The 24,523-nt window shown below is 40.6% G+C and overlaps 2 protein-coding genes across 6 annotated transcripts in view; both read right to left on the reverse strand.

Moving 5' to 3' along the window:
- Positions 1-2,292: 2,292 nt before the first annotated feature.
- GATAD1 (GATA zinc finger domain containing 1) lies at positions 2,293-5,244 on the reverse strand. The gene is made up of 5 exons (XM_042817069.1): positions 5,038-5,244; positions 4,827-4,952; positions 4,518-4,577; positions 3,304-3,487; positions 2,293-2,613 (listed from the first exon to the last, which is right to left on the reverse strand). Exons 1-5 carry the CDS (start codon positions 5,236-5,238, stop codon positions 2,423-2,425), a joined length of 762 nt encoding a protein of 253 aa, XP_042673003.1. The 5' UTR covers positions 5,239-5,244; the 3' UTR covers positions 2,293-2,422.
- A 5,140-nt stretch (positions 5,245-10,384) lies between these two features.
- Positions 10,385-24,523, reverse strand: part of ANKIB1 (ankyrin repeat and IBR domain containing 1) — an 88,075-nt gene continuing 73,936 nt past the window's right edge. For 3 of the 5 annotated variants that reach the window (XM_042816615.1, XM_042816617.1, XM_042816616.1), the window contains exons 12-20: positions 22,930-23,064; positions 22,303-22,389; positions 22,141-22,207; positions 21,614-21,759; positions 19,690-19,868; positions 19,167-19,218; positions 15,938-16,049; positions 13,925-14,058; positions 10,385-13,591 (exon numbers count right to left, since the gene is read on the reverse strand). In XM_042816615.1, coding sequence (XP_042672549.1) covers positions 12,839-13,591; positions 13,925-14,058; positions 15,938-16,049; positions 19,167-19,218; positions 19,690-19,868; positions 21,614-21,759; positions 22,141-22,207; positions 22,303-22,389; positions 22,930-23,064 — 1,665 coding nt within the window. In that variant the 3' untranslated portion in view covers positions 10,385-12,838. The remainder of the gene's footprint in view (positions 13,592-13,924; positions 14,059-15,937; positions 16,050-19,166; positions 19,219-19,689; positions 19,869-21,613; positions 21,760-22,140; positions 22,208-22,302; positions 22,390-22,929; positions 23,065-24,523) is intronic. The other 2 variants (XM_042816618.1, XM_042816619.1) reach the window with 2 other exon arrangements.

The raw sequence follows: 24,523 nt of genomic DNA on the forward strand, positions 1-24,523 counted from the left end.
GCACTCAGCAAGTTTTGTGAAGGTCTTCAGTAGTATTTTATCACAAACTTTTTTGCAGGCCTGGAAAAGTTAATTGTTAGTTGTGGTTGTTGTTACTATTTCACTCTCCAGTCCCTGTCACAATCATTTTCAAGTCTGTGAAACAGCGTGGGACCAGGGAGCAAGTCCTTGCAGGACCATCTATGGTCATTTAGAAATAGTCTTAACTCATTTGTTTTTCTTTCTCTGAAACACTTTCTCAGGTCAGCTCTTTCTCTTTTTGGCAGTGATGGCTGTTTGCACAAAACAGAACAACATGTGATAAGTCCCCCACAAAGACCTGTTCTGGCATAAATATCTCCTTAGGTTTCCAAGCGTTGGAACTCATTTGGCACCTCTGCTACAATAGCTTTATCACCTTTTACACGTAGCGTGCCTGTACAGCTCCTGCAACAACTCTGTTCTGGCTCTTCTTGACTGTGAAGTTTCATAATTATCATGCAGCTTACTCACTTGAACCTGAAGGCCACGATGATTTCCTTCAGAACACAGGTGGAGACCTCAGATCTCTTCAGTGCTCACACTGCAGGCATTGAATGGCATGGAGAGGAATGGTTGATCATCGTGTTGCCATTCAGTGCAACATGAGTAGGCTGGAGAAATGAGCCAGCATGAATCTCATGAAGCTCAACCAAAGGAAATGCCAAGTCTTGCCTCTGGGGAGGCCCCCTACCTTCTCTGTCCCTCACAAGCAGCAGGAAGCAGCAAGCTCAGGGATTCCTAAGCACATCACAATGCTCTGAGCTGACTGGCTTGTAGAACAGTTTGTGCAGAAAGCTCTTAACACCAGTAGTTCAGTATTTGGTACTTTTCCGCTTCAGCTGCTTAAGTGTTTTCATTACTCTACTGAGACTATCAGTATATAAAATCGGTCTTTATTTCCTTTTCCTGAACAAATGCTTAATTTGATTTCAGGATTATTTTTCATATCATTGTTAACTGCAAAGACTGAAAAAATGCACACAAATTTATAACAACGTACAGTTCAAACTGTATGTCAGTGTTGCCTTACTCAAGAAATAAGGATATATTCCAACAGGAGGAAACAAGGTGATAAACCCAAATAACAGGCTTGAAATCTGCATTCAGCTTTGTAAGAAGGGTATCCTCATACATAAACAACGTTTAGCAGAAAGTTACTTAGGCCCATGGGGCTGAAAAACACTCCCTTAGAAGGTGACAGCTAATACAGCCACATGGCTGATAGGCTTAAGCCTGAAGAAAAAAATGAGTGCAATAGAAAACTAGTTACTGCATCACTGATCAAGTTTGCATCCACAAGCGTTTGTTTATGAATTTATTTTGGATATTTATGAGTTTATTTAAGAAATAAAGAAAAATTGCTGTCACAGTTCACCAAATTAAGCTTGGTTGACAGCAAGCTGAAAATGAGCCAGCAGTGTGCCCGGCAGCCAGAAGGGCCAACCATAGCCTGGGTGCTGTAGGCCCAGCACCGCCACTGGGCAAAGGGAGAGGTTGTGCTGCTCTGCTCTGAGCTGTGCGGCCTCTCCTCCAGCACTGGGCGCAGTTTGGGTGCCACAGCATAAGGAAACTGTTTAAGTGTCCGAAGAAGGGGTACAAAGAGGCCTACAAGGAGTCCAGAAGGCAAGATGTATGAGGAGCAGCTGAGGTCCCTGGGTTTGCTCAGCCCAGAGCAGAGGAGCTGAGGGGTCCTCACAGCAGCTGCAGCTCCTCACAGGGAGTGGAGGGGCAGCACTGAGCTCTGCTCTGTGTGACAGCAACAGGACCCAAGGGAACAGCATGGAGCTGCGTCAGGGGAGGGCAGCCGGGGGTCAGGGAAGGGTCTGCACCACAGGGTGGTGGGCATGGAATGGGCTGCACAGGGCTGTGGGCGCAGCCCCAGGCTGCTGGAGTTCAAGGAGTGCTTGAACAGCGCTTCCAGATACGTGATTTGATTTTTGGGTGGTGCTGTGTGGAGCCAGGAGTTGGATTTGATGACCCTTGTGGGTCCCTTCCAACTTGGGATGTTCTATGATTCCATGAAAAAGACATCTAAGGGGCTGCACAATTAGAAGTACACCCTGTAACTCATTTTCTGCGAAACTGGAAAATAAGAACGCTAAAGTCAATGTTCAGAAGTCAATTGATTTGCTCATCCAAGTAGAAGCGGATATGAACTGTGGGTTTTCCCAAAATGATCAGCAATGACTACAAAATATAACATGGGGAAAAAGAAACAACTTCAGTTTTAAAGATGAGATGTATTTTAAAATAAATACATAAATCCATGAAGTAAACAGAACATTTTATCCTTTTTTTAAAAAAAAAAAAAAACTTTTTTTTAAACTTTTTTTAAACATATGGGATATGCAGACCTCAGGATATATTGAAAATAAGTGGTCCAAAGTGTTCCTTTAAAAAATTATAAATTATTGGTAACAGTTTCTTTAATGGAGATTGCAGGGGTAGGTCCTACATGAGTCCATATATATCCCTTCTCTGGCCTTGTAGGAACAGTAGGGAAGGGAGATGATCGAGATTTGAAATATTCTGAAGGTGCGTGACAAACAAATTCCAAATATTCCATTTTCCTTGGGAGATCTTCTTCTGGTCCTATTAAAAAAAAAAAAAAAATGTTTTTCAAATACAAATTTTAAAAGGCATGAAAGTGGAGAGTCCAAGACGATATAATACACAACAACAGTCAACATCTGCCCCACCAAAAAAAAAATACCTTGCATAGTATTTGAGGCTAAAGCACCAGTGAAAAACCTCCTTATTTCTGTCGGGTTGATCTTTTTCCCCATTTGAAGAACATGTTCTTAATAGATCCTATTTGTGCCTGCTGTCAGAAGGATTTACTCAATTTATTACTACTTCTTAATCAGCTGCAGAACACACTCTACGCCAGTGCTCTCAATGTACTTTATATATCCAAGATTAAAAGCAGCTAATTCTGGTCACTTCAGAAGAAACAGCTTGGACTGGCACATCTAGTTTATGTCATAATAACTTTTAATTCTATCTGTGGAGTAGTAATTTGATCCTTAAAGTTGTAAGACTGTAATTGTGTGTGCCTGTGAGCACAAGAAATAAACAACCCCACTCACTGCAGCAGTGCTGCTCACATATATGAATTTTAAAAAGTATTCAAGTAAACTAAATGCTTACAGGATTAGGGTCTAAAATGTGGGAATCACATAAAAGACTACAACAAACCAAACAAGTTTACTTAAAAGTTACAACTCTGCATTAGTTTGGGAACATGTAAGCAGTCATATGAAACGAAGGCTTAGAGATTACCTATGATATAGGATGCGGGGTCAAAGCAGTCTTTGGGGCTGGCTTGCGTAGGAATGAGCCATGTTAGCGCAGCACTCTTTTCACAGTATTGGTCCTGAATAAAGCCACGGATCTGGGCATAGTATGTTTTGCCATCCTGCTCATCAACTACCGAAACAACATCTCCAATTTGGTAGTACACACCCTAGAAGGCACACAAATGAAAGTCAAATCAATCTGATCTCAAAAGCTTCACTCTGATTCATATGCCAAATATCATGACCTTACACTACCTCAAATTACCCCAATCTCAATACAGCCATAGCTTTCCCACATGCAAAGAAAGGTGGCATGAACCAGAGCACTGTCACACCTGAGCAGTCACCAGCATGACCTGTGTACAACCACCTAATGTCTGGAACTTTGAGTTCAGTCCCTGAACTGTTTTTGAGGCTCTACAGGTCAGCATCTCTGCCTGCCAAATGCCACAGAAGCAGCCTAGCCTCACCCACCTTCACAGAACCAGCTCTCAGTTGCTCTGCATCCCCCCTTCCCACTACCGCTGCACCTCCCATCTGCACAGCAGTGATGGTTTTGTTCTGTCAGTAAATGAGTGATACCACCTTCCATAGAAAGTAATAGCAGCAATCACCTTGTACGTGCAGGGAAAGCAGCTTTCTGCACACAAAGTTCACCTATCAGTGTGCAAAGCAGGCCCAAAACACAGAGTCACCTCCTGCTAAGGCCAGATGTTACACAGTGCTCAGTCAGTGCATAACGCTGCACAGCAAGCGCGACATCACTTGGTGTCATAACAACATTCTGCAACACAGCACAGTGTCTGCACTATCAAGACTGGACTACTGCAAGGGGACCAAAGGCGATTGAGCAGTTCAGCTGCTGGCTCCAGAGAGGGCCACCCAAATTTCAAACCCTATTTCAAGAGCACACTGCCTAAACACCTCGCTACCAGGGTGTGTGGCATCGCTCACACACAGCCCAGGTGGGAGCCGGGCCGGCTGCCATCTCTCTGATGAACACAACATGACAAGTGTGACTACATGGGCTCCTGTGGGACCTCAGCAGATGCAGCACTGTAAGGCAGAGCAGAACCCTGCACACTGCTGGGCAGGGAAGCACAGCTCTGTGAGCACCTCCTGCTGCCTCCCTGGTAACTTTTGAAACTGAAAGCACCAGGAAGGTCCTTTCGGTGGGCAGATCTGCACGGGCCATACCTTATAGAAGATCGACTCTGCGGTAATGATGGTAGATACGGATTCAGGGGCCTTGATGGGCTGGGGAAACAACACAGATGGAAGAGGAAGAGCGTTAAAGCAGAGCAAGAGAACTGCAGGGTGGGTTTTCTCGCCCTTTTACGACGACGCCACACTGACGGAGAATCGCAGAGAATGTGGAAACACGGGAAACGAGCCGCAGACGTCCGTACTTTACAAACGCACAGCGGGGCAGCGCCGCCAGCCTCGGGCAGCACCCCGCAGGGCCCGCCCGCCCCGCCCGAGCGGACAGCCCCGGCAGCGCCTTACGTTCTTCAGCTTGAAGATGTGCCTCCTGCCTTTGCCCTTCGTGGAAACCTTCTTCTCGGCGGCGGGCGCGGACTTGTACTTGGTGTTCCTCAGCCGCGCGGACCGCCGGTGGATCTCCTGCTTGCTCTGGGGGCGGAGGGAACGGAACGGGGCTGTAAATAAACACGGCGGGAACGCCGGGGAGCCGACCCGCCCGCAGCCCGGCGCTCACCTGCTTCCCGCCGCCGCCGCCCCCGCCGCTGCCGTTGCTGTGCTGCGCGGCGGCCGAGGTGGTGGCGAAGGCGGCGGGCCCCGGCGGGGCGGAGCGGGCCGTGCAGTTGTTGCACAGGATCTCGCCCTGCCCGCCCTTCTTCCACATGGAGGAGGACGTGCTGCGGCACACGCTGCACGTGGGCTTCAGCCCCAGCGGCATCCTGCGGCCGGCGGCGGGGCCCGCGGCCCCCGGCAGCGACACGGGGGAACGCGGCGCCACCGCCGGGCCCGCCTCGGTCCCGGCCCCTCCCCAGCGGCGGCGGATGTCGCTGCGTGGCGGCGCGGCGGGAGGAGCGCGGCAGGGCCCTGCCCTCTGCTGCGTGCGGGGCCGCCGCTCCGTACCGCCGCTGGGGGGCGGTGCGGCACGGCGGAGGACAGGAGGAAGGGCAGTGGGTTCTTAAGGGCGAGGGGAGATGGCCTGAAGTTGTGGTAGGGGTGGTTTAGGTTGGATATGAGGAAACGCTTCTTTACAGAAAGCGTTGTTAGGCACTGGAATGGGCTTCCCAGGGAGGTGGTTGAGTCACCATCCCTGGATGTGTTTGAAAACTTTGGATGTGGTGCTCAGGAATGTGATTTAGGCTGTTAGAGTTCGGGTGGTATAGTTAGGTTGAGGTAGGACTTGATGATCTTTAAGGTCTTTTCCAGCCTGAACAATTATGTGATTCTATGATTATGTGGCAGGCTTGGTTCTGGAGTGTGGGAGCTGCTAGGTTTCGTTTAAACCTGCCTTGATGCAAATTAAATTGATTTTGCCTCATACTCAGCAGATGTGAACTATTTTCTGCAATGCTTTTTTTATTGTTGAGGGAAAGGATCCTGCTTAAACCCCATCGCTCTTTCATGTAAAACAGGGGATTTCACTCTGTGTGCTATGGGAACAACTCTGTAGTTGATGGGCACAACTCACAGGGATCTGCCTGCATAGAATGACACCCTGAGGTGGGGCTTGGGATCACCATTCTGCTCGTGGCCTCTGAAAGGCCCTCAGAACCACCGGCATGGAGAGTTGGGGCTGCCCTGGCTGTCCCACCGCCCCCTGCCTGGGCTGAGGGAGGTTGGAAAGGCAATGGCTGAAATGTGATGGGAGAATTGCTGAGTGCCCAGTAGGTACAGGGGGAATGACTCAGGACTTCTTAAAAGCCCTCTCCTTCTGTTCCCCTTGCTAGGATCCAAATTTGGCAAAGGTGATGCTAATCTTTGAGCATCTTTATTTGTTTCTAGATTCCCCTTAGTAGAACCAGGCTTTCTGAAGCTGAAGTGGGTTGTGTTGGGATGTGGCTTCAAAGTTGGAAATGCCTAATGTAGGTGGCTGGATTTTGTGCGGTGTAAATTTAGCTGAAGCAGGGGATTACATTCATTTTATCACACTATTGCATACTTTCACCTTATTTTACTTTATTTTAGCCTCAGCAAAAGAGTAGTGCTCTCTTGACTGATCTCAGAACCCATCCCTGCCCCAAGGAACTTCACCCAAGGGCAGACAAAGAACCTGGAGCAAAATGTGAGCTCCACCTGGAGTTGGCTGAGTGCACCCTGACCACCTGTGCAGAATCGTTTATTCCTGAGAGCTTTCAGATGGTGATGATTAATTATTAGAAGTGCTGCATATCCACATATGCTCCATGCATCCCCTGCTTGCATAGTTTAATTATTCTGCAATAATTTAATTGCACTGCTTCCTTTTAGCTTCCTGTATCTGCTGGCCCCTATCTGAAGAATCCTTTATTACAACATTGTGTCACTCTGCAGAGGATGCACCTGGAGGGCTGGTCTGGAAATATTTGTGCTGTGAATGCATGTAATTGGGCATGACTGCCCTACTGGTGCAGTCTGTGTTTCCACATGGTGCTGTGCTAAGGTTCATATGCTCCTTAGCTCTCTTATGAGGGCCTTTTTTCTCTTAATTACCTTAGCTATAAGGGATGCTATTCTTTAAATGTATTGGAGAATTACTGCTAACATGAATAGCCTGCATATCTCTTAGCAACATGTAGGTCTTAATTCCTCATTCAAAAGCATGGTGGAGCCAAGAACCAGCCCCACTTTCTGAGGTCTCTGAGTTCTGGCCCAAGGCATGTTGCAGTGGCAGCGTTAAGACTTGGACACACGCCTCGTTCTTGAAGAGTATGGTAAGTCTGACTCTCAAACTGCTATAATTCTTGAGAATGCTTCTGTGACACAAGAATGGAGAAAATGCACCTCTTAACAGAAGTATTTCTGCAGTTGTCTTCAGGCCCTTAGGACTTATTTTCGGAACAGCGGGCTACCTTTTCACCAGTGAGTCTTCTTGGAAATGGGAATCCTGTAGCACAGGTTTCCCGCTTAACTGGTTGTCGTTACATGTCGCTGTTTCTGCTTCATCCAAACAGCTGGGATCTTTGAACAAAACTTGAATTGGTTAGGTTGAATTGTGGCTCCAGTAGCAATTCTCTGGTCTTGGCTTTTAGCCTTTACACTGCTGATGGAATAATGTGATCCTTGGGTGCAGCCTCAGTTGGGACTTTTATTATTCTTTGCACTGTGAGAAGTAGGTGCTACTGGTAGGGAAGTTCATTGTCTTTATGCATGTTTGGTGTTAAGGAATACTTCCATGCCTTCATTATAAGCCAGTACAACAGCTGCAAGTCAACACCGATTCCTAAAGGCACATTTCTATTGTGCATGTAAATTATCTTAATTATAAAGATTTCCTCTTTAATTTCCTCTAAATCTACATGCAATAGAAATTAGTGGAAAAATATAAAGGAGATGGGGCAGTGGGATAAGATCTCATACTAAATGTAAAGCAGATGCAGTTATTTACCATTACTTGTTTATTACACTTACAGATTTCAAAAATAAGATACCTGTCTGTGCTGTTCCATCAGTTGCACTGAACAGGTTACTTGTGGTTATCACTGCATGTGTTTTTTGATGAACTTTTTCTCTGGGGTAGGCACCCACTCTACTGCCCCCATTTCTTTGCATCCTCATCTGCACTTTTTTGTCGTTTGCTACACTGCCCAGGGCTGTATTCTTGAAGCCTGCCCTAGTAGTTTCCCCAGGAAAGGCTTTCAGAGCACAAACACTAAGAAAAACCAATTCCAGGGCCAATCAAAGGCTGCAAATGCTGAGTCCTTCAATGCTCTGTGACCCAGTCTGCCCATGTGAATGTCCAAAACTGCTTCACATAGTTTTGTGCTATCTCCAGCTTAAGCCTCCGTGCATCTGTATGACACAGAATGGAAACTCAGCATTACAATCCAAGATAGCCCTGTGACCAAAGAAATGTCTGGGGGACATGGAAAATCTGGGTTTCAAACCCTTACTCAAAAACTTTCCAGTTGAGAACTCGTGGTCCCATGTGAGTTTTTGACTTCTTGATGATTACCAGGCTGTAAGAGTCAAGCGCATGCAAACAGTGCTGTCACACCAAAGCATGCTGCTTTCTGTGTTAGCTCTGTCAGGAAGTGTGCTGGAGGAACGCTGCCTGCTAGGTTTTAGGTAGAGCCACTTGCTGAATTATTGCTGGATCCCACAAATTCACATGGGTGTTCTGGCCAAACTTACCGAGGATTTGGGATGTAGCAGTGCTTGAAAGGTTAAAGCTGTGCTGAAGTCTTCCCAAGGCTCTAGTTTTATGCACAGCATGGAACTATGCACAGCAACCTGTTTCTGAGGAGCTGTGCAGTTGCAGCCTCTCTGCTGCCCTGGAAGGTGGTGGGCTCACGGTATCATTTTGTGACTGTTTGTCTCATCTCCCTGCAGATAAACATTCCATGTATCTGTACGTCCATGCAAATGACTTAAAAAGAAAAGAAAACGTGCAAAATTCTTCTGAATTTTTTACATCACTGCAGAAAGGAGTTTTGTAAAGATGAAGACCTGCTTAATTTTAAAATGACACCATCCTGTCAACAACGGCCTTGGTGAGCCGCAACTCTATGTATCTATGAAAACTTGGGAGAAAAAAGGCTTTGCAGTTTACTGGAAATATTTTTTTTACTTCATTGTTCTATTTTCAGTAAATCTTTTATGAATGGCTTGAAGTGTTTCATGTTGTTATATATTTGGAGAACAATACAAATTCTATTATTGCATAGTTTTGAATTGGAATGCACACAAATCACTGCAGAAAGTTAAGTTTTCATTCCTTTACCCTTGTACAAAGACTGGCAGAAACATCTCATGCAGTGCTAACAGGGGATCTACCTCCTCCTTTTTGTGCACATCTTGTGCTTTACTCTTCAGTTAAAAGGAACAAAGGTTAGAAATGACACTCGACTTTGCACTACCACTGGCTTCCCTATGGTTTTCAAGTGTCCAGATCTGTCTGATATGCAGAAGAGTAATAAGGACAGTAATCACTACATTCTGCAATATCAAGTAGATTGCATAGATAATTTTCGGTGAAGAAACTAGCTGTCATTGTATCTGTTTGGATTCCATCCTTATCAGCCCCTGTGAGTACTGCAGTGGGATGACGTGTGCTGGGAGAGAAGAGGAGGAAAATGCAATTGTGAAGTCAGCCTTGATAAAGAGAGCTCTGAAGCTGGGCTGTAGGGGTGTCTGGTTTTGAAGCATGTTGTGATTTTTAACACCTCTGAAACTATGTCTTAAGTTTGAATACTAGTATGTTATAGCTGCTATTAGGAAAAAAAAAACACTCACTGTCTTAGTAAAACTCATTTTCTTTTGCTAATTGCAGCATATTGAGCAACACCACAGCAGCAGGTGATGAGAAGTGCCTTGCAATGACTAATCCAGCTTTGAGCTCTCCTGTATCGTGGCATGATTGTTTCAAGAAGCAAATCATTGTAACAATGAACAGAATAGTTTAGTGTTTGTTTGGACAGTTTGGAATTTCCTGCTAACAACAGAAATGGATATGACACAATTCAGGAGCACTATTCAGACCACCAAGTTTTCCTTGATCAAACAGACCAGTTTTAACATTTTGTGTTCTGTGCAGCATTCAGGCTTCAGCATCATAAGCTGTCAGTTCCACTAATTCATGGTATGTTCCTCAAGGATCAGTACCACCCCTCCACATTGTTCAGCACCACTATTTTTACTGACAGGGCATTACAGCTTACAAAAACATAGGTGCACAAAATGGCTGGGGCAAGTAAAGTGAAACTGTCTACTTTAGGTTTTCAAAGCTTAATGAATGTAATTGGTACCTTATACTTTCAAATCAAAACATTCATCTTACTGTTATGGTCCCCTGCTATTCAGGCTTGGGACCAAACGTATCCTAAAAACTTCTATCATCAGTCTTCAGAATCTGCTACAGTAAGTCTAAGATGAGATAAGACAGAACAGAATTAGTTTAAGTAATAAATGTTTAATCAAAGAATTTTACATATTATTAACAGCATTCATTTGGCCAAACATCTACATGGTTGTAGTATCCTACTTGTATATAAAGTGGGAATGTATCAAGTATAGACTATGAAAGTGCAAATAACAATTCAAGGTTAGAGTAATTTTTTACATTATAAAATTAACAGGTTTACAAAATAGTCTTGCCAAACTTTATTTTTGAATTGTAAAGTCAATGACTATGGTGTTAAAATAAGTACCAAGAAAATACAAATTTAATAGGCTAATTTCATGCTCGTAAGAGTAACACGGAAACAATGAATATACTGCACAACCTAACCAAATTACAAAAAACCAGAACCCACAAACTTCACTATCTTCACAGAGAGCACTCTTAACGTATCTTACTGTAGCTTTGCAAGACATCTCAATGCAATACACACGATCTTTGTGAGAATCTTCCTATCCAGACATTCAAGGAAGCTATGTGAGCTAAACAACTTTCAGGCCAATTCATGTTGACAGTTCACAAAGAACTGCTTTAGTTGAAGGATTTTATACCGTACAACAATTTTAAATAGGTATTTTGCAAAGATGTCCAAAAGTTCATGATTATGTCAGGAAAGGGGCAGCTAGAGGGAAAGCTGGTAAACGAGTTGAGACTACTCTATTCCATTCTCTCTAAAGATGCTTGCAAAATGATCTAGGTTCTTAAGGGGTAAGGGTAAAATATTCTTACTTCAGTTTTTACTAATACGAACCTTGTGACTGCAAGGTTCAAAAGCAGGATTTGCATGAATTCAAAACACTCACTTGAACTCACAGTAATCAATACATAAACTTTGCTATCATGACACTTGCCTATACACACTCAGTAGTAATAAACTTTTATATCATATCAAGAAATTTCTGGTAACAGTTAAGCAAAACTTAAAATGGAGTGTATGTAATTTGCTTGTGTTATGAAAAGGTTTGATTATATGTAATTAAAACAGCCATTTCAACAACTTACTCTAGTTGTAATTACATACTGTACCATTGTATCTCACTAACTGTAGATTGATGCTTTTAAGCAAATCTAAAACCAGTATTTTTTTTATTTTCACGGTACAACGACTAGGAAGGGGGGTTTTTTTGTGTGTGTTTTTTTTTAACACTAAACAGTAATCACACAGCAAATGAATATTGTGCAATTGAACAAATACCTAGCAGTGTTTTGTTTATGCGAAAACACTGATTCAACACTTAGTTATTTACTGTAAAGGCAAGGCCATGGGTGGTTGTATGGAGGTCTTTGCAATTAATAGCATAGTTACTCCAGAACAGACACTGAAATTGAATTACTTGTTTAACTGTGGCAACTATCCAGTTGGGTTTGGCAAAGGCACCGTAACATGTTGAGCAGAATCTGTTATCTGAACTTTAACTGTGGGACTGGCTAATGTATGAAAATCCTGTATTCCTATATTTTTATAAAATGTTATCATTAAAAGTAATTGCACTATCAGTGCATAGAATGCTTTGTAGAATTATGAAAACAAAGAACTATGATTGCACTTCCATTAAAGTGTCTCTTAAAATACAGCATAGCTGTTGCTAATTGACTGTATTTTAATATTTAAAATAACTGTTTAACAGCAGCATTAGGTTTTATTAACTTAAGATACAGGCTACATTTGATTAAATGCAGTCACCATGGCAACACATGCCAGTTAAATTTAGAGAAGCAATGCTACCCAGTGGTTTCTTTCACTGCTAAGAATTGTGGGATTAGTTTGATAGAGTAACACCGCCCTGTTTGATCAGGCTACTGCCAGCTAACTATTCACAGTTTGGCACGTTTGGACTGTAAATAGACATGAAAAAATCTTTGATTTTAATGTGAAGGAATATCCCCTAAAACATGTTCCTGGAGCAGTACTAAAGAGAAGCCTTAAATACCTCAGATCACACTGCTAACAAAAATGACAAATGAGTAAGGAAAGGTTATGGAAAACAAAACAAAAACCCCAAATAAATTGCTAAATGTTGTTTTGGTGAAAGAATGAGTTCCAAAAAAAAAAAAAAAAAAAAAAAAAAAAAAAGGAATAAACTATTTCTTAGAAAAAACAACCAAAATAATCAGTGTAAGCCTTTAATCCAAACTTTAAAGTTAAGGATCATCAACCTAAGGCTAAACAGATGCTGCCTTGTATTAGGAATGTGGAATACAACCTACTTATTCAATTTTCTTGAGAGCAAAGAGGCAAGTACTACCAAATTAAATGGAAAGGATATTCCTTGAAAGTTTCACATTATTACAAAGAACTACAATTCAAGAGAGCCTCTAAATATCCGTTGTTACGTCAGTGGTTACAACTGAGCTGTAGTTACGTGGATCAAAGCCTCCATAATGCTTACTCCACATACTGTACCATCTGTCACTGCCATTTGCTTACTTCGGATTTAGTTTTTGTTCATACCAGATGCACACGTTCAATCCACTCACTTGAGGTTTGAGGAGTCTGATTTGAAGCATCTCCTGAAGCATCCAGGGTGCTTGTTACTTCCCTGGTATTATCACCACCTTGTGAAACTGTTTCACCTGGAATAATGTTTTCTTCAGAAGTGCCTTCCTCTGTTTGCGTTCCTCTGCCTTCGTTTTTGAGTGCATCCTCAAATAGCGCATGCTCTTCCTGAAGCTCCAACCCTGTGTCTCTAACATTTGCCCGCCCTGCTGACCCATCTTCAGTACTGGGTTGCTGCGAATCCTCATCTGTTTCTGTACTTGTTGAAGGGATCAGAGCAATACTCTGTGGATTCATGTCATGAAACCAGGCCATAATATTTCCAAGAAGATTTTCATTGGTATTGGGATCTTGACTACTGGAATCAGCATCACTAGATGTTGAGTATAATCCACCTCTTGTATCGCTGCAGGCGTGTGAATGAAGTCGATCGACCGAAAACGGATCGCTGCCTGCCCCTAGTCTCATCAGGCTGTCACCGAGTTCTAACAGCTCAGAGCTGCTCAAGGCGGCTCTTGGGTTATCTATACTTATGGGAGCAGAGTCCAATCTTGTAGGTAGAGACGTACCTATTGCTCCTAAAGATGCCTCGTTGTTCAGAAAGTCTCTAGTTTCTTCGTCTATGGCTAAGCCAGATTCTTGTAATGACAACTGAATAGCTAGCAGGATGTTTGGGTCGTCTTCATCCAAGGAACTCAGGGCCTGTGGAAATATATAAGGTTGCTTTTACAATAGAACTTTCATCTTGTAACACATTTTGGACTGAAAGCAATTTGGTCTCAAATCTATGACTAACTGACACGTGATTTATCAGAATCAATTTTACTGACATAGTTGCCAACAAATTAAAAGCTAATTATTGTTACAATAGCAATCATTCAACAATTCTTACCGGTGAGAATGTACAAGTTGTCCTAGATTCTCCCTTTCTCATCGAAGAATTAAGAAAATTTGCAGAGACAAAACGACACAGAAAAGCAGAGCAGAAGGTGGCAAGCAAAACAGAGGGAATGGAGAAGAGATTAGGGGAGATACCTGCAGAGAATCCTGGTTTTCAGAGCGACTGACAGGGGTATAGTCATGAAGTGAAGAGCTGTGCAGAATACCCATAGAAGCTGAACTCACCATGGAAGTGCCATGTCTTCTGCTACTGCCACCTTCCTGAGTGTCTGTACGGGCAATTCAAACAAATACATTTGAAGAACAAGCAAGAATGCCTTCTTATATAAATAAGAATATAAATAAATACCATTATTTACTGACACAATCTCTTGCCTTCCTTTTGGGTTCTAGCTGTGTAATTCCAGTCTTTTATTCACTCTTAACTGAATTATCCAAAACCACTCATTTTACCCCAACTCTTCTATGGAGACAAAACAATGCTGTCTGTTTCATTTGTGCCTTTCTACTCTCAATAGCATTCTTTCACCCTCTGAAAGAATGCGCTATGTTGTCAGCAGCATAAGCTCACTGGCAGGGGGAGCAAAATGCTTCCAAAGCATGTACATGAATTATGGAAAGTCCTGAAAAATACTGCACATTGCCTCTCTGTCCAACCTGTATTCTATATTCTTTCTCAATCTGCCATCCATCATGATCTGTCTCTACAATTCCTTTTGGAAATTTTTGCCAGCATGCACTCAATCTCAAGTATATGGGTTTGGTTTTATCCTTTTGCCTCTTTGTTTGACACTCTGCATGTCTTCACTAATACCCTATTTTCAGAGCCTTTATGCCATTAGTTAGACACTGTCCTGAAAGACACTATGGAAATTTAGCATGATTTAGAGCTTACAATTTATTTTAAGCAAAGGACACAGCATGGAATTCATCTGCAGGGAGCTTAAAACTGGTGTTGTCCCATATCTGTTCTTGCAGAGACAACAACTCATCTGTAATGCTAACACTACATCAATTTATACTGCAACGCTGCAGCACAGTTAAGAGCAGAGCTGTTAGTGTATATGTCAGCAATCTAACAAACTAACATCTCTGTCCTCTTAAAGCAACCAACAAAAAATAGGAATAAAATACTGTTTCAAAAAAAATTTTCTGTAATGAAAATAACTACTCTCAATTTGAAAAGTGGAATTTTCCACTTCAAAACGCAAAGGGAAACACAGCAGACAAACTAATTTTCTCTGTTAACATTGCACCCTGTCACTAAATATCCAAGCGTTCAGTCAAATTCTAGTTCTCAAACTAGTAAGATGGTTTTGCATTTTACTTGCAATAGCGAAAGACCAAAGATCACCATACTTTTTCTAGTTTCTAAAATAAAGAATGTATTTGTCATTTTTTCTCTTTCTTGATAAAACACAAGCTATAGGGCTTAAATTCATAAGGACATAGAGATGAGAATTTTGCAGCCTGGCTTAGAAGTGAAGCACACACCTGGAAGCTCTGAAGAATGAGAATCAGAAGACTATTTGGATTGGAGCTATTTTTGTACCTTTGCAAAGGCTCCTGGCAGGACACAGACAGCACAGAGAGCCAAGTGACAGTGACCTTACTTCACTGCTAGCATAGCTCAGCCTGGGAGAGCAGTGTGCTGGCAGTCATAGCTCATGCCAACTTGTCTCCAGTACTTGGCCAATGCAGGAGTTTCTGAGCAGGGTTCTGTAATACAGTCTTATGGCTATCATCCAGCAGTCCCGTAGCAGAGGGAATCTTGTCTAGACTCTAGGCACAACTGGTTTTTTTAATTTGCATTAAAAAAGCTGGTATGTAGATAAGACTAGCATATGAAATATGCATTTTTTAAAATTTCTTCAGGAAAGCAAACCTGCTCTAAATAGCTATGGACTTGTTACTGGGAATGTCAATGCATAACTCTTTAAAAAGTGTAACAGCCACAATTAAAGTCAGCAGCTCTTCTAAAATCACATACAAAAGTGCAAGAATAAGGTTTAACACTGCATTCTGTAAAATATAATAATATATTTGAAACTCGTTTGAAGTGCATCCAAAGAAGAACGAACACTGTGGTTGCTACTAGCAACTTCTGAAGCAGCAAGAGAGAATAAACAGCCCCAGGCAGGAGCGTACCTAATGTACTCTCACTGGGGTCATCAGGATCTGGAGTATTACTCAGCAGGCTGTGCATGTCTCCACGTCGACGCTGCCTGTGCCTCCTCCGATACTGAAATTCAGCATATTCCTGCATAAACCAAAGGTTACAAAACACAGGGCAGCATGCAGTAATATTTTCTGACGCAACAAGCAACACATTTTTTTTATTTTTTATAAAAAAAAATGTGTGATTTTATAGTTTCATTATAAAATCACCTGTTTTTAGAAAAGTAAATTGCAGGTTGTATCATGCATCATACTTCAACAAAAAGAAACAAATCCAAAAAGCAATCACCAGGTAATCCTAAATTATAAAATAACAGATTAGCAAATAAAAATACTTGAGGCATTACCAACATTTTAATACTTGCAATCTTCCTTTTTAAAGAATTCCAGGTACACTTTTTGTGTTTAAAAACTTTGATGCCAAACTTTACACACGTACACACACATTTTTTGTAGACATGTACCTAAAGATTTTAGAACATTAAGGCAATTAATGCGAGTTAGACAAATAGGTCATGTCTGGGTCCTGTTGCCAGCAATGGCCAATCCAAAGATTCTAATCTTTGGAAAAATATAGAGCCAGCTGATACATACTGGTACTTGTTATTTTTTTCCCAGGCTCTAGGCTCAGGAACAGCCACAGTTGATACTCTTGTATTGAGCAACTGTCATGGTTTTATTGATAGGTTTTTATCCCACGAATTACAAATTTCCTACTGTTGCCTAATCTGAGCTGATAATAAGCCACACCCCACAGATCTGAACTCCTGCAGACTATAATTTCTCATGCTGTATGTGTTTACCAATGACAGCTTGCGTAATATCTATGGGATAAATTCATTTCTGACTATATTACACGAAGATCCCAAGAGTTACTTATCTTTATTATAATTTCCATGTAAATTCATCTGCTAATATTGAGAGACTAATTTTCTGCTTGAATGCAAATTTTCAGACTTTTTTTGGCTAGTACCTGACTGTGTAGTTAGTGTTTCATTAATCACAGTAATTTATTTACACAAGGGAATAAAATCAGGCACACTGGTAGTAGTTTTCTTATCAGAAAGGAATACTCCTTTCTTCCCTAAGATCCATCTTGGGAAATCTGCAATCCAGAGGTTTCCTTTGACCAGACGATTTCTTAAAGACAGCATTACCATTAATGTTGCTTTCTTTCATTTAGTCTGCATCCTAGAACATCTCAATATCTAAGGTATCTAAATCAACAAGTGTCAGTTCTCTTACACAACGACCTTATTAATTTTGATGGTGTTGTAATGTTTTGTTGTCTTTCCATTAAGTGATCTAGACCAAGCTCTTATTTATGATGACATACACAAGCTAAAAAGAACTGTCATGAAATGACCAGCATCGGAAGATTTTTATCTATTTAAGAAATTGTTCCATGAAAATTGTAAGAACATACAAATAACTGTAACTGACCCACATGAAAGGTCCATTTAGCCCAATAATCTGAGCAGTGGTTAATAGTAGGTACTTATTATGGGACAGAATAAAAAACAGGGCAAGCATGAAGTGATCAGTTGTCCTTCCAGTTCCTAAGGAGTCCTGCATTTCCTGTAATGGAAGGCAGACCCCCAGAGAACAGGAAATGAAATTTTGATGTCAAGCAATATAAATGAATTACATATAAACATACATAACAGTATCACTATGAATCAGATAAGGAATAACGTGAAGTGATCACAGAACACTAAAGTTTATTAGTCATATTAGATCTTATCTTTCATCTGCTTTCAAAAGATTTTACCAATAGCCTCTTAACTATAATTTTGCTTGTTTTCTTTTTTCAATGTATGAAATATGCAACTCAATTACTGCAGCTAAAATTTTACTTCTGTTTACTTGCAACAATTTTTAAAATGTGTACTAAGGAACTTTTATTTTGTTGGATAGGAACATCATTGTTTCACACAAGGACATTCAACAATCAGCATTCTTTGCTAAACCCACTAAGATTTTATTTTCTGTGATAACATTATGCACAGATCTTCTTGTGAAAGTACAGCTCTACATCAAAAACTGTGTATTGAAAAAAATCACTAAAACAAACAATGACCAATATTAATTCTACAAAATTCATTTAGCATAGGTGGTTGCAAGTATCCTTCCTCTCTACATAGCAAAGAAGCCAACTTGCATTATGCAGTGCCACATTTAGGCAAATCATAAAAACTTACAAGCTATCATCTAAGCATGACTGCAATGGCACCTGCTGCTAAACAGCTCATCAACATACTGCTTATCAGCTTCTCATAACCAGTTCCACTAACAATAAAATACCATCACAATGAGTTTGGTATTTTAGAACACGGAATTATTTCAAAGGAAAGGACTAAAGGAACTAGACAAGAGAAGCAAGTTGATGTTTTGTAGAGAAGCAAGCTACTTTCTCACCAGCATGATGCTCACCAACAACAATAGCAAAGGAAATATATAGAAAAAAGTACATGGAGTTTTCCAGGATGCTTTAAAATGACTAGCTAGAAAGAAAACAGCAGCAAGGAAATGTTGAGATGAAGCTTCCTTCCTAACTTAATGCTTTAATCTAATGTTCTCAAAATACAAAATAAAGTTAAGATAATAAAGGCAAGCTTTATAGGAAGCTTCTTGTTTTACTGCAGTCTTGAAAATTATATACTCTTTTCCCATATGTGGGTAGAGAAATATTCATTTAAAAATTGTTGTTTTCATTCTCGGTTAAATCTCGTTTAAGTAAGCAATTTTCATCCTGCTTTAATATATAAAAATGAAAAGAAACACTTCAAATGTTAAACAATATTTGGGTATATGCCTGTAAGTTTTTGTTGAGTTGTTAAAGAAAGACAGGAATTTCTTAGGCTTTGCCAAATTCTGCTGAAATAATGTTGCACTGAAAAGTAATCTACGTACGTATTATTTAGTCTTTTAAGGCTCCCCAGCACATAGAAACCAGTTTATTCTAAACCTGGTTACGTACTTGGAAAACTATGTAATGTTAAGTAACTATAGTCATGTTAGTGTCACTGCAGTTAGGTATTCATATATATATTTCCTTCTATTGTGAAATAAATAAAATGGTAAGCTTAAACCAGCTTGAGATGCTTTGTATAAGGAAGCTCTTCATGCAGACCACAATCATACCTGTGTTTCTAGAATATGCAGAACTAATTTAAATATGTAAGAAGAAATAGTTTACCTCAGGGGATGCAAATCCCAAATACTCCCAATCCCATGTTCCACCAGCAAAGCTATAAAGTTAAGAGAAATTAAGTTTAGAGTCAGAACAAAGTATGAACAACATAAATAGCTTCAAAACCTATCAACATATAAACAGTGCAACTCTACTGCTCTTAAATCTTCTCCTTTAATGCTTATCTTGCAACTCATTTAGAAAACCATGAAATTGCGATATAAATACTGAAGAAGTGAAAGAAAACCCCACCAATTATCGCAATCACAGTACTCAAGGATATTTACTGCACTTAGCTTTTGAAGCAATTTTAAAAGCCAGCAGAGGTTTCTCATTTGCAGTTTCATCCGCAGAGTCTGATTAACAGCATATGTGCATTTGAGTTTGTGAAAAGCTGCAATTCCACAGTGATCAAATGACAAAGAAAATGTAACTATCTGGTGATCTACGGCCACCAATACGGCTCCACCTCACTTTGATCATTACCAAATGAACTTTTTTGCGTTGCACAGTATTTTGTTCGGTTTACCTGCGCCTGGGAGCTTCTGGTGAGTCTGCAGGGGCAACACCACGGGCCACAGAGGCTAAGAATTCCTGCCGCTTTTGCTGCACAAGACAAGCTGCACGGATGATTTTATGGCGAGGAGTCCGAAGGTAAGGCCTGTTTACTTTCTGTGCAAGGTCTTCAGTGACCATTTCCAGGTCTGTCTGCAATGGTTAATAAACACAGAATAAATTGTGGGGTAAATAAAAGGGGTATGATTCTCTGTGATTCTGTACATTTGTGTTCAGTTTTGGGCCCCTCACTACAGGAAAGATGTTGGCCCTGGAGCGTGTCCAAAGAAGGGCAACAAAACTGGTGAGGGATCTGGAGCACAAGTCTTATGAGGAGCGGCAAAGGGAGCTGGGATTATTCAGTCTGGAGTAGAAGAGGCTCAGGGGAGACCTCACTGCACTGTACAACCTCCTGAAGGGAGGCTGTGGTGAAGAGGGATTTGGCCTCTTCTCCCAAGCAACGAGCAGGACATGGGGTAGTGGCCACAAGTTGTATCAGAGGAGGTTTAGGTTGGACATAAGGAAGAACTTTTTCTCTCAGAGAGTGGTCAGGCACTGGAATGGCTGCCCAGGGAGGTGGTGGAGTTGCCATCCCTGGCAGTGTTCAAGAGGCGTCTGGACAACGTGCTGCGTGATATGGTTTAGTGCTTGTGGTGGCAGTGGTGATGAGGAGATGGTTGGACTAGATGATCTTATAGGTCGTTTCCAACCTTGTGATTTTGTGATTCTATGAAATCAGGCGGAGCTCTACGCCATAAACACTGAATGATTTCCTTTCTTCTGAAAATAACATCCAGACAGGAGTCTCATCAGCTCTCATATAATTATTAAAGCTATAGAAATTACAGCTTATTTAGCAAGATGACCTGTGTTTTTTTTTTCTGGCAGTCTGTTCTTTCTTCTTTTATTTAAACTTACCAGAGACAAGAGTCATTTTTTAATTTGGTGTTCACTATCTTGTTTGAAACAACAGTTTTGATTCATCACTAAAGACTCTGAGGTGGAGAATGACTAAGCAAGACCAAAGTTGTCAGTGCATGCCTGGAAGCCTGCTCTGTAAGAACTGAAATTTTATCACCTGCCTCAGCTTGTCCACAGTCATTTGTGTCCTGGCTCCAACACTAACTCATACGTGCAGCCACTCAAACTCCTGCTCTCTGAATTTCAGTTGCCTAGTTATTCCAAGTGTAACAAGCCATTTGCGGTCTCCAAATATCTTGCCTATGCTTTTATTGACCTAAATGTTCCTTTCCTCCAGCTTGCCGTAGGGCTTCCCTGCACACATATACACACTGACTATCTTTGGGGATCCTAAAGGAAAGGAAAGCAGCAGCAGCCCCTGCAGCTGATGTCACTACTACCCATGTACTCTCCCAGCTGTGCCTGCACCCACTCATCAGACACATCATCACGCAAGACAGGAAATAGGAGCTACATAAGGAGAAAAAACAACTTAATAGAAGTTCCACCCCACCACCACCAATTAATCCCTTCTCCTTGTTCAAGCCTCCTCTGCAGTATGGAAAGCACCGATGCAAGTGTTTCTATTTGCTGCTTTTTGGAGAGGGCTGCTTCCAGATTTGGGCTACAAAGATTGCTCAAAATTACAACTTAGCTAAAAGAAGGTTGGTTAGCAGCACTAATTTTCTTTTTTTTTTTTTTTTTTTTCCCTTTCCACCTGTCCTTACTCTTTGGTTCTGCAGTAAAGTGTTGTTTTTCATTCATTCTAAAATTGAACTAAATGCTATTGTGCCATAGTGTTAAAAATCCATGTCTTACTCAGACTTGGTTACAAATATGAAGTATCAGTTTTGCACTACAAAAGTAGACACACGACACTGATAACTAATACTACAAAAAATGTAATATTAGAAAAGCAAGCTATATGCATGTATTACCTGCATAAGTTCAAATATTTCTTTCTTTGTGCTTTTAGGCTCCAAAAAGAATCCATATGGATAAGAACACTTGAGAATGCGTCGAGTTTTCAGAAGCTCCTGTACTGCATCTTCAATGAATGTGGTATCAGGACAGCCTCCCTCAGCTGTAAGATAATAAAACACTGTGAAAATATTCTCCTGCTGATGTCAGCATTTCTTTTAGTGTAAGAGTTTTCCACCAAAAATGTGCACATCAGCTAAACTGCAGCAGCACAGCAGCAGGTTCTCAGTGAGTCTACAGTCTTCTTACTATAAGAAGTGAACACAGAATATTAGCTTCTCTCTTATTAGTGCCATTTCCTCTGTGTGAAATATGTAAGATTTTACTGTACTTTCATCCACTGCTTATGAATTCTAGTTCTGGAGGGATCACATCACACAACAGACTGATGTGAGCTCTATTCAAAATAAAAGGTTTAGCCATAACACATTTGATTTCAAATCAAATTCACAGTTCATAGCAAATACTAACAAGTTCTACTTACTTCCACTGAGAGCTTTACTCAGCTGCTCCATCTTTTCTTTGGCTGTTTTTAGAAGGCGCTGTTCTAACTAGAACAAGACAACAAATAAAATACAATATGCTTTTTTTTTTTTTTAATGAATGAAATGTAAACAAGAATGAATAAATATGATTTGTTCCATACCTGGTAGCTAAGTTCATGGTTCTTAAACCTTGTGTAATAATGCATAAACCTATCCAGTTCTTGAAATCTCCTATGCTTCTTTTCAGCCTGGAAAAGAAGAATACAAACCAGGACAAATTTAATGGTTTAATTTAACAATTATTGTTGGCTACAATCTCAAAACTGTTTATATTCCCACCAAATGTGAAGCATTATACACAATGCTGACAAGTGCTATGCACAAAAAGACAAATGTAAGTTTTGAATGTCCAAGCCTGAAAATACTCTAACTAGAGTTAATGTACTGTGTGCATACTATTTTTAAGCAGACTTTCCAAATGCCAAAATTAAAACATGTCTTCTGAAATGCACAGAGAGTACCACCACACCCATTTCAGAAAAGGAAACCATGACAAAGGAAAGTAAATCAACTAGTCTAAGTCAACCAGTGGCTGTCAGCAAAGACAGATGAAGAACTAAATCTTATGCTTCTATCCACAAATAAGCATGTTTTCTTTCTGTCCTTTGCTTATTTTTAAGGTTATATTTTCTCTTTTAAAACCTCGGTTGGGAAGAATTTTAATTGAACTTACCCTAAACACCAAATTGCAGCCTTAGTACTACTATGCAAGCAGACATTTTTGTTACCTCTACTGTCATCTCTTTGGACTGTTCCTCTACATGCTGAATAACCTCATAGCGAGTACATCTGTAGTATCCTCCTGTAGAAGAGCTGTGCTTTTTCCATTCTTCTAAGCATATCCAGCAAAAATCATACTTGCACTTCAGAGAAAACACAAAAAAACAAGACAAAAAGAAAGAAGCTGATACATTGTAGGTATGCAGTTAAGAAAAACTAGCACCATTCTGAGACCATCATACTTGTGGTCTAAACAGAACTGTTGTGGAGCCTTTTTCCTATTTCATGTATTATAGAAGATCATGGTTATCAAATCATGAGAGTCAGAATTTTTGTTCACCGAATCAAAAGGTCATGTATAAGCTACAAGTTAAGCTGTAAGTGTATGAAATAAATCTAATGATAGAGCTCATTAGATCTGTTTTGTTTGTTTGTTTGTTTGCTTTTTTAAAAAGTAACACTGAAACTGCTAAAGGGTGAATTTTAACAAAACTTAAAAAGTGGAATTATCAGAAAGCTTAATTAATTTCTCAGTCAATAAAATGAAACTAATAGTTTACACATGAGCGTGACTTATCTGTAAAGCACTCAAAACAAAATATTTCAGTTCTGTAAATGCAATTCTACTGATCTTATCTGCATTTTTTTTTTGTTGCTTTTTCCAGTTTGGAAAAGTGTTTTTCAGTATCCTGAATATTCTCTTGATGGAGAAGAACAGTTTCTCACTCAATCCTAGTATGTTTGCACAATGACCATTACCAGTAATTCAAGAGATGTGCTTCTGAAATCTGTTCCCAGCTGCAACCCTGCTGGTATCATTGTAGTGGAACGAATGTGAAAGAAATACTATGACTTCATATTTGCTGTAATGTAGAAAGAGCATGCAAAACCTTTGAAGTGCCCAACTAATTGCACCTAAGAAATAACAAAAAACATAAGCCTAAAGAAAACAGAAGGCTTAAGTGAAAGCTGTGTCTTCACTGATTGTACAATCATTGAACCGTTTGAGTTGGAAGGGAGCTTTAAAGGTCATCTGGTCCAACTCTCCTGCAATGAACAGGGACACCTACAGCTAGATCAGGTGCTCAGTGCCCTGTCCAACCTGACCTTGAATGTCTCCATGAAGACATGGGGGCATCCACCACCTCTCTGGGCGTCCTGCTTCAGTGCTTCACCACCCTTATTATAAAAAGCTTCTTCCTTATATCCAGTCTAAATCTCCCCTCTTTCAGTTCAAAATTATTTCCTCTTGTCCTATCACAAGGACAGTGCTGAGCGGGCTGAACAGCTCAGCAATACGCATTTACTCTCTTGTTTCCTAATAGCAATTAAAAAAATGTGATTACCAATATTTTGGTCATGTGGTGTTCCTAATGCAAAACAGTGATAGTAATAGCAACTACTAAAGCAAGCAAGTAAAAACAGTACTTTCAATAATGATTTCAAGTTAGGCCTCTTCTGCATTCTGAGCAGAAAGCTTTTAAAACAGGTAACAGATTACAAGGAGACCTGTCATATCCAGACTTCTTTTCAACAGAGAAGATTGAACTATTATTCTCAACTCAGCACTGAATTCTCAGCTGGGTTATTTCAAAATAACCG

This window comes from Centrocercus urophasianus, unplaced genomic scaffold (genome assembly GCF_019232065.1).
Source record: "Centrocercus urophasianus isolate 14NV4802_14NV808 unplaced genomic scaffold, USGS_Curo_1.0 seq_16, whole genome shotgun sequence".
Classification (NCBI taxonomy): domain Eukaryota; kingdom Metazoa; phylum Chordata; class Aves; order Galliformes; family Phasianidae; genus Centrocercus; species Centrocercus urophasianus.

Excerpts from the sequence above, each read along its gene's own strand:
- GATAD1 (XM_042817069.1), bottom strand. The coding sequence starts at position 5,238 with ATGCCGCTGGGGCTGAAGCCCACGTGCAGCGTGTGCCGCAGCACGTCC. Across the intron at positions 4,953-5,037 it reads GCGGCGGCGGCGGGAAGCAG|AGCAAGCAGGAGATCCACCG; the intron begins GTGAGCGCCGGG and ends CTCCGCCCCCAG. Across the intron at positions 2,614-3,303 it reads CCCCGCATCCTATATCATAG|GACCAGAAGAAGATCTCCCA; the intron begins GTAATCTCTAAG and ends TTTTTTTAATAG.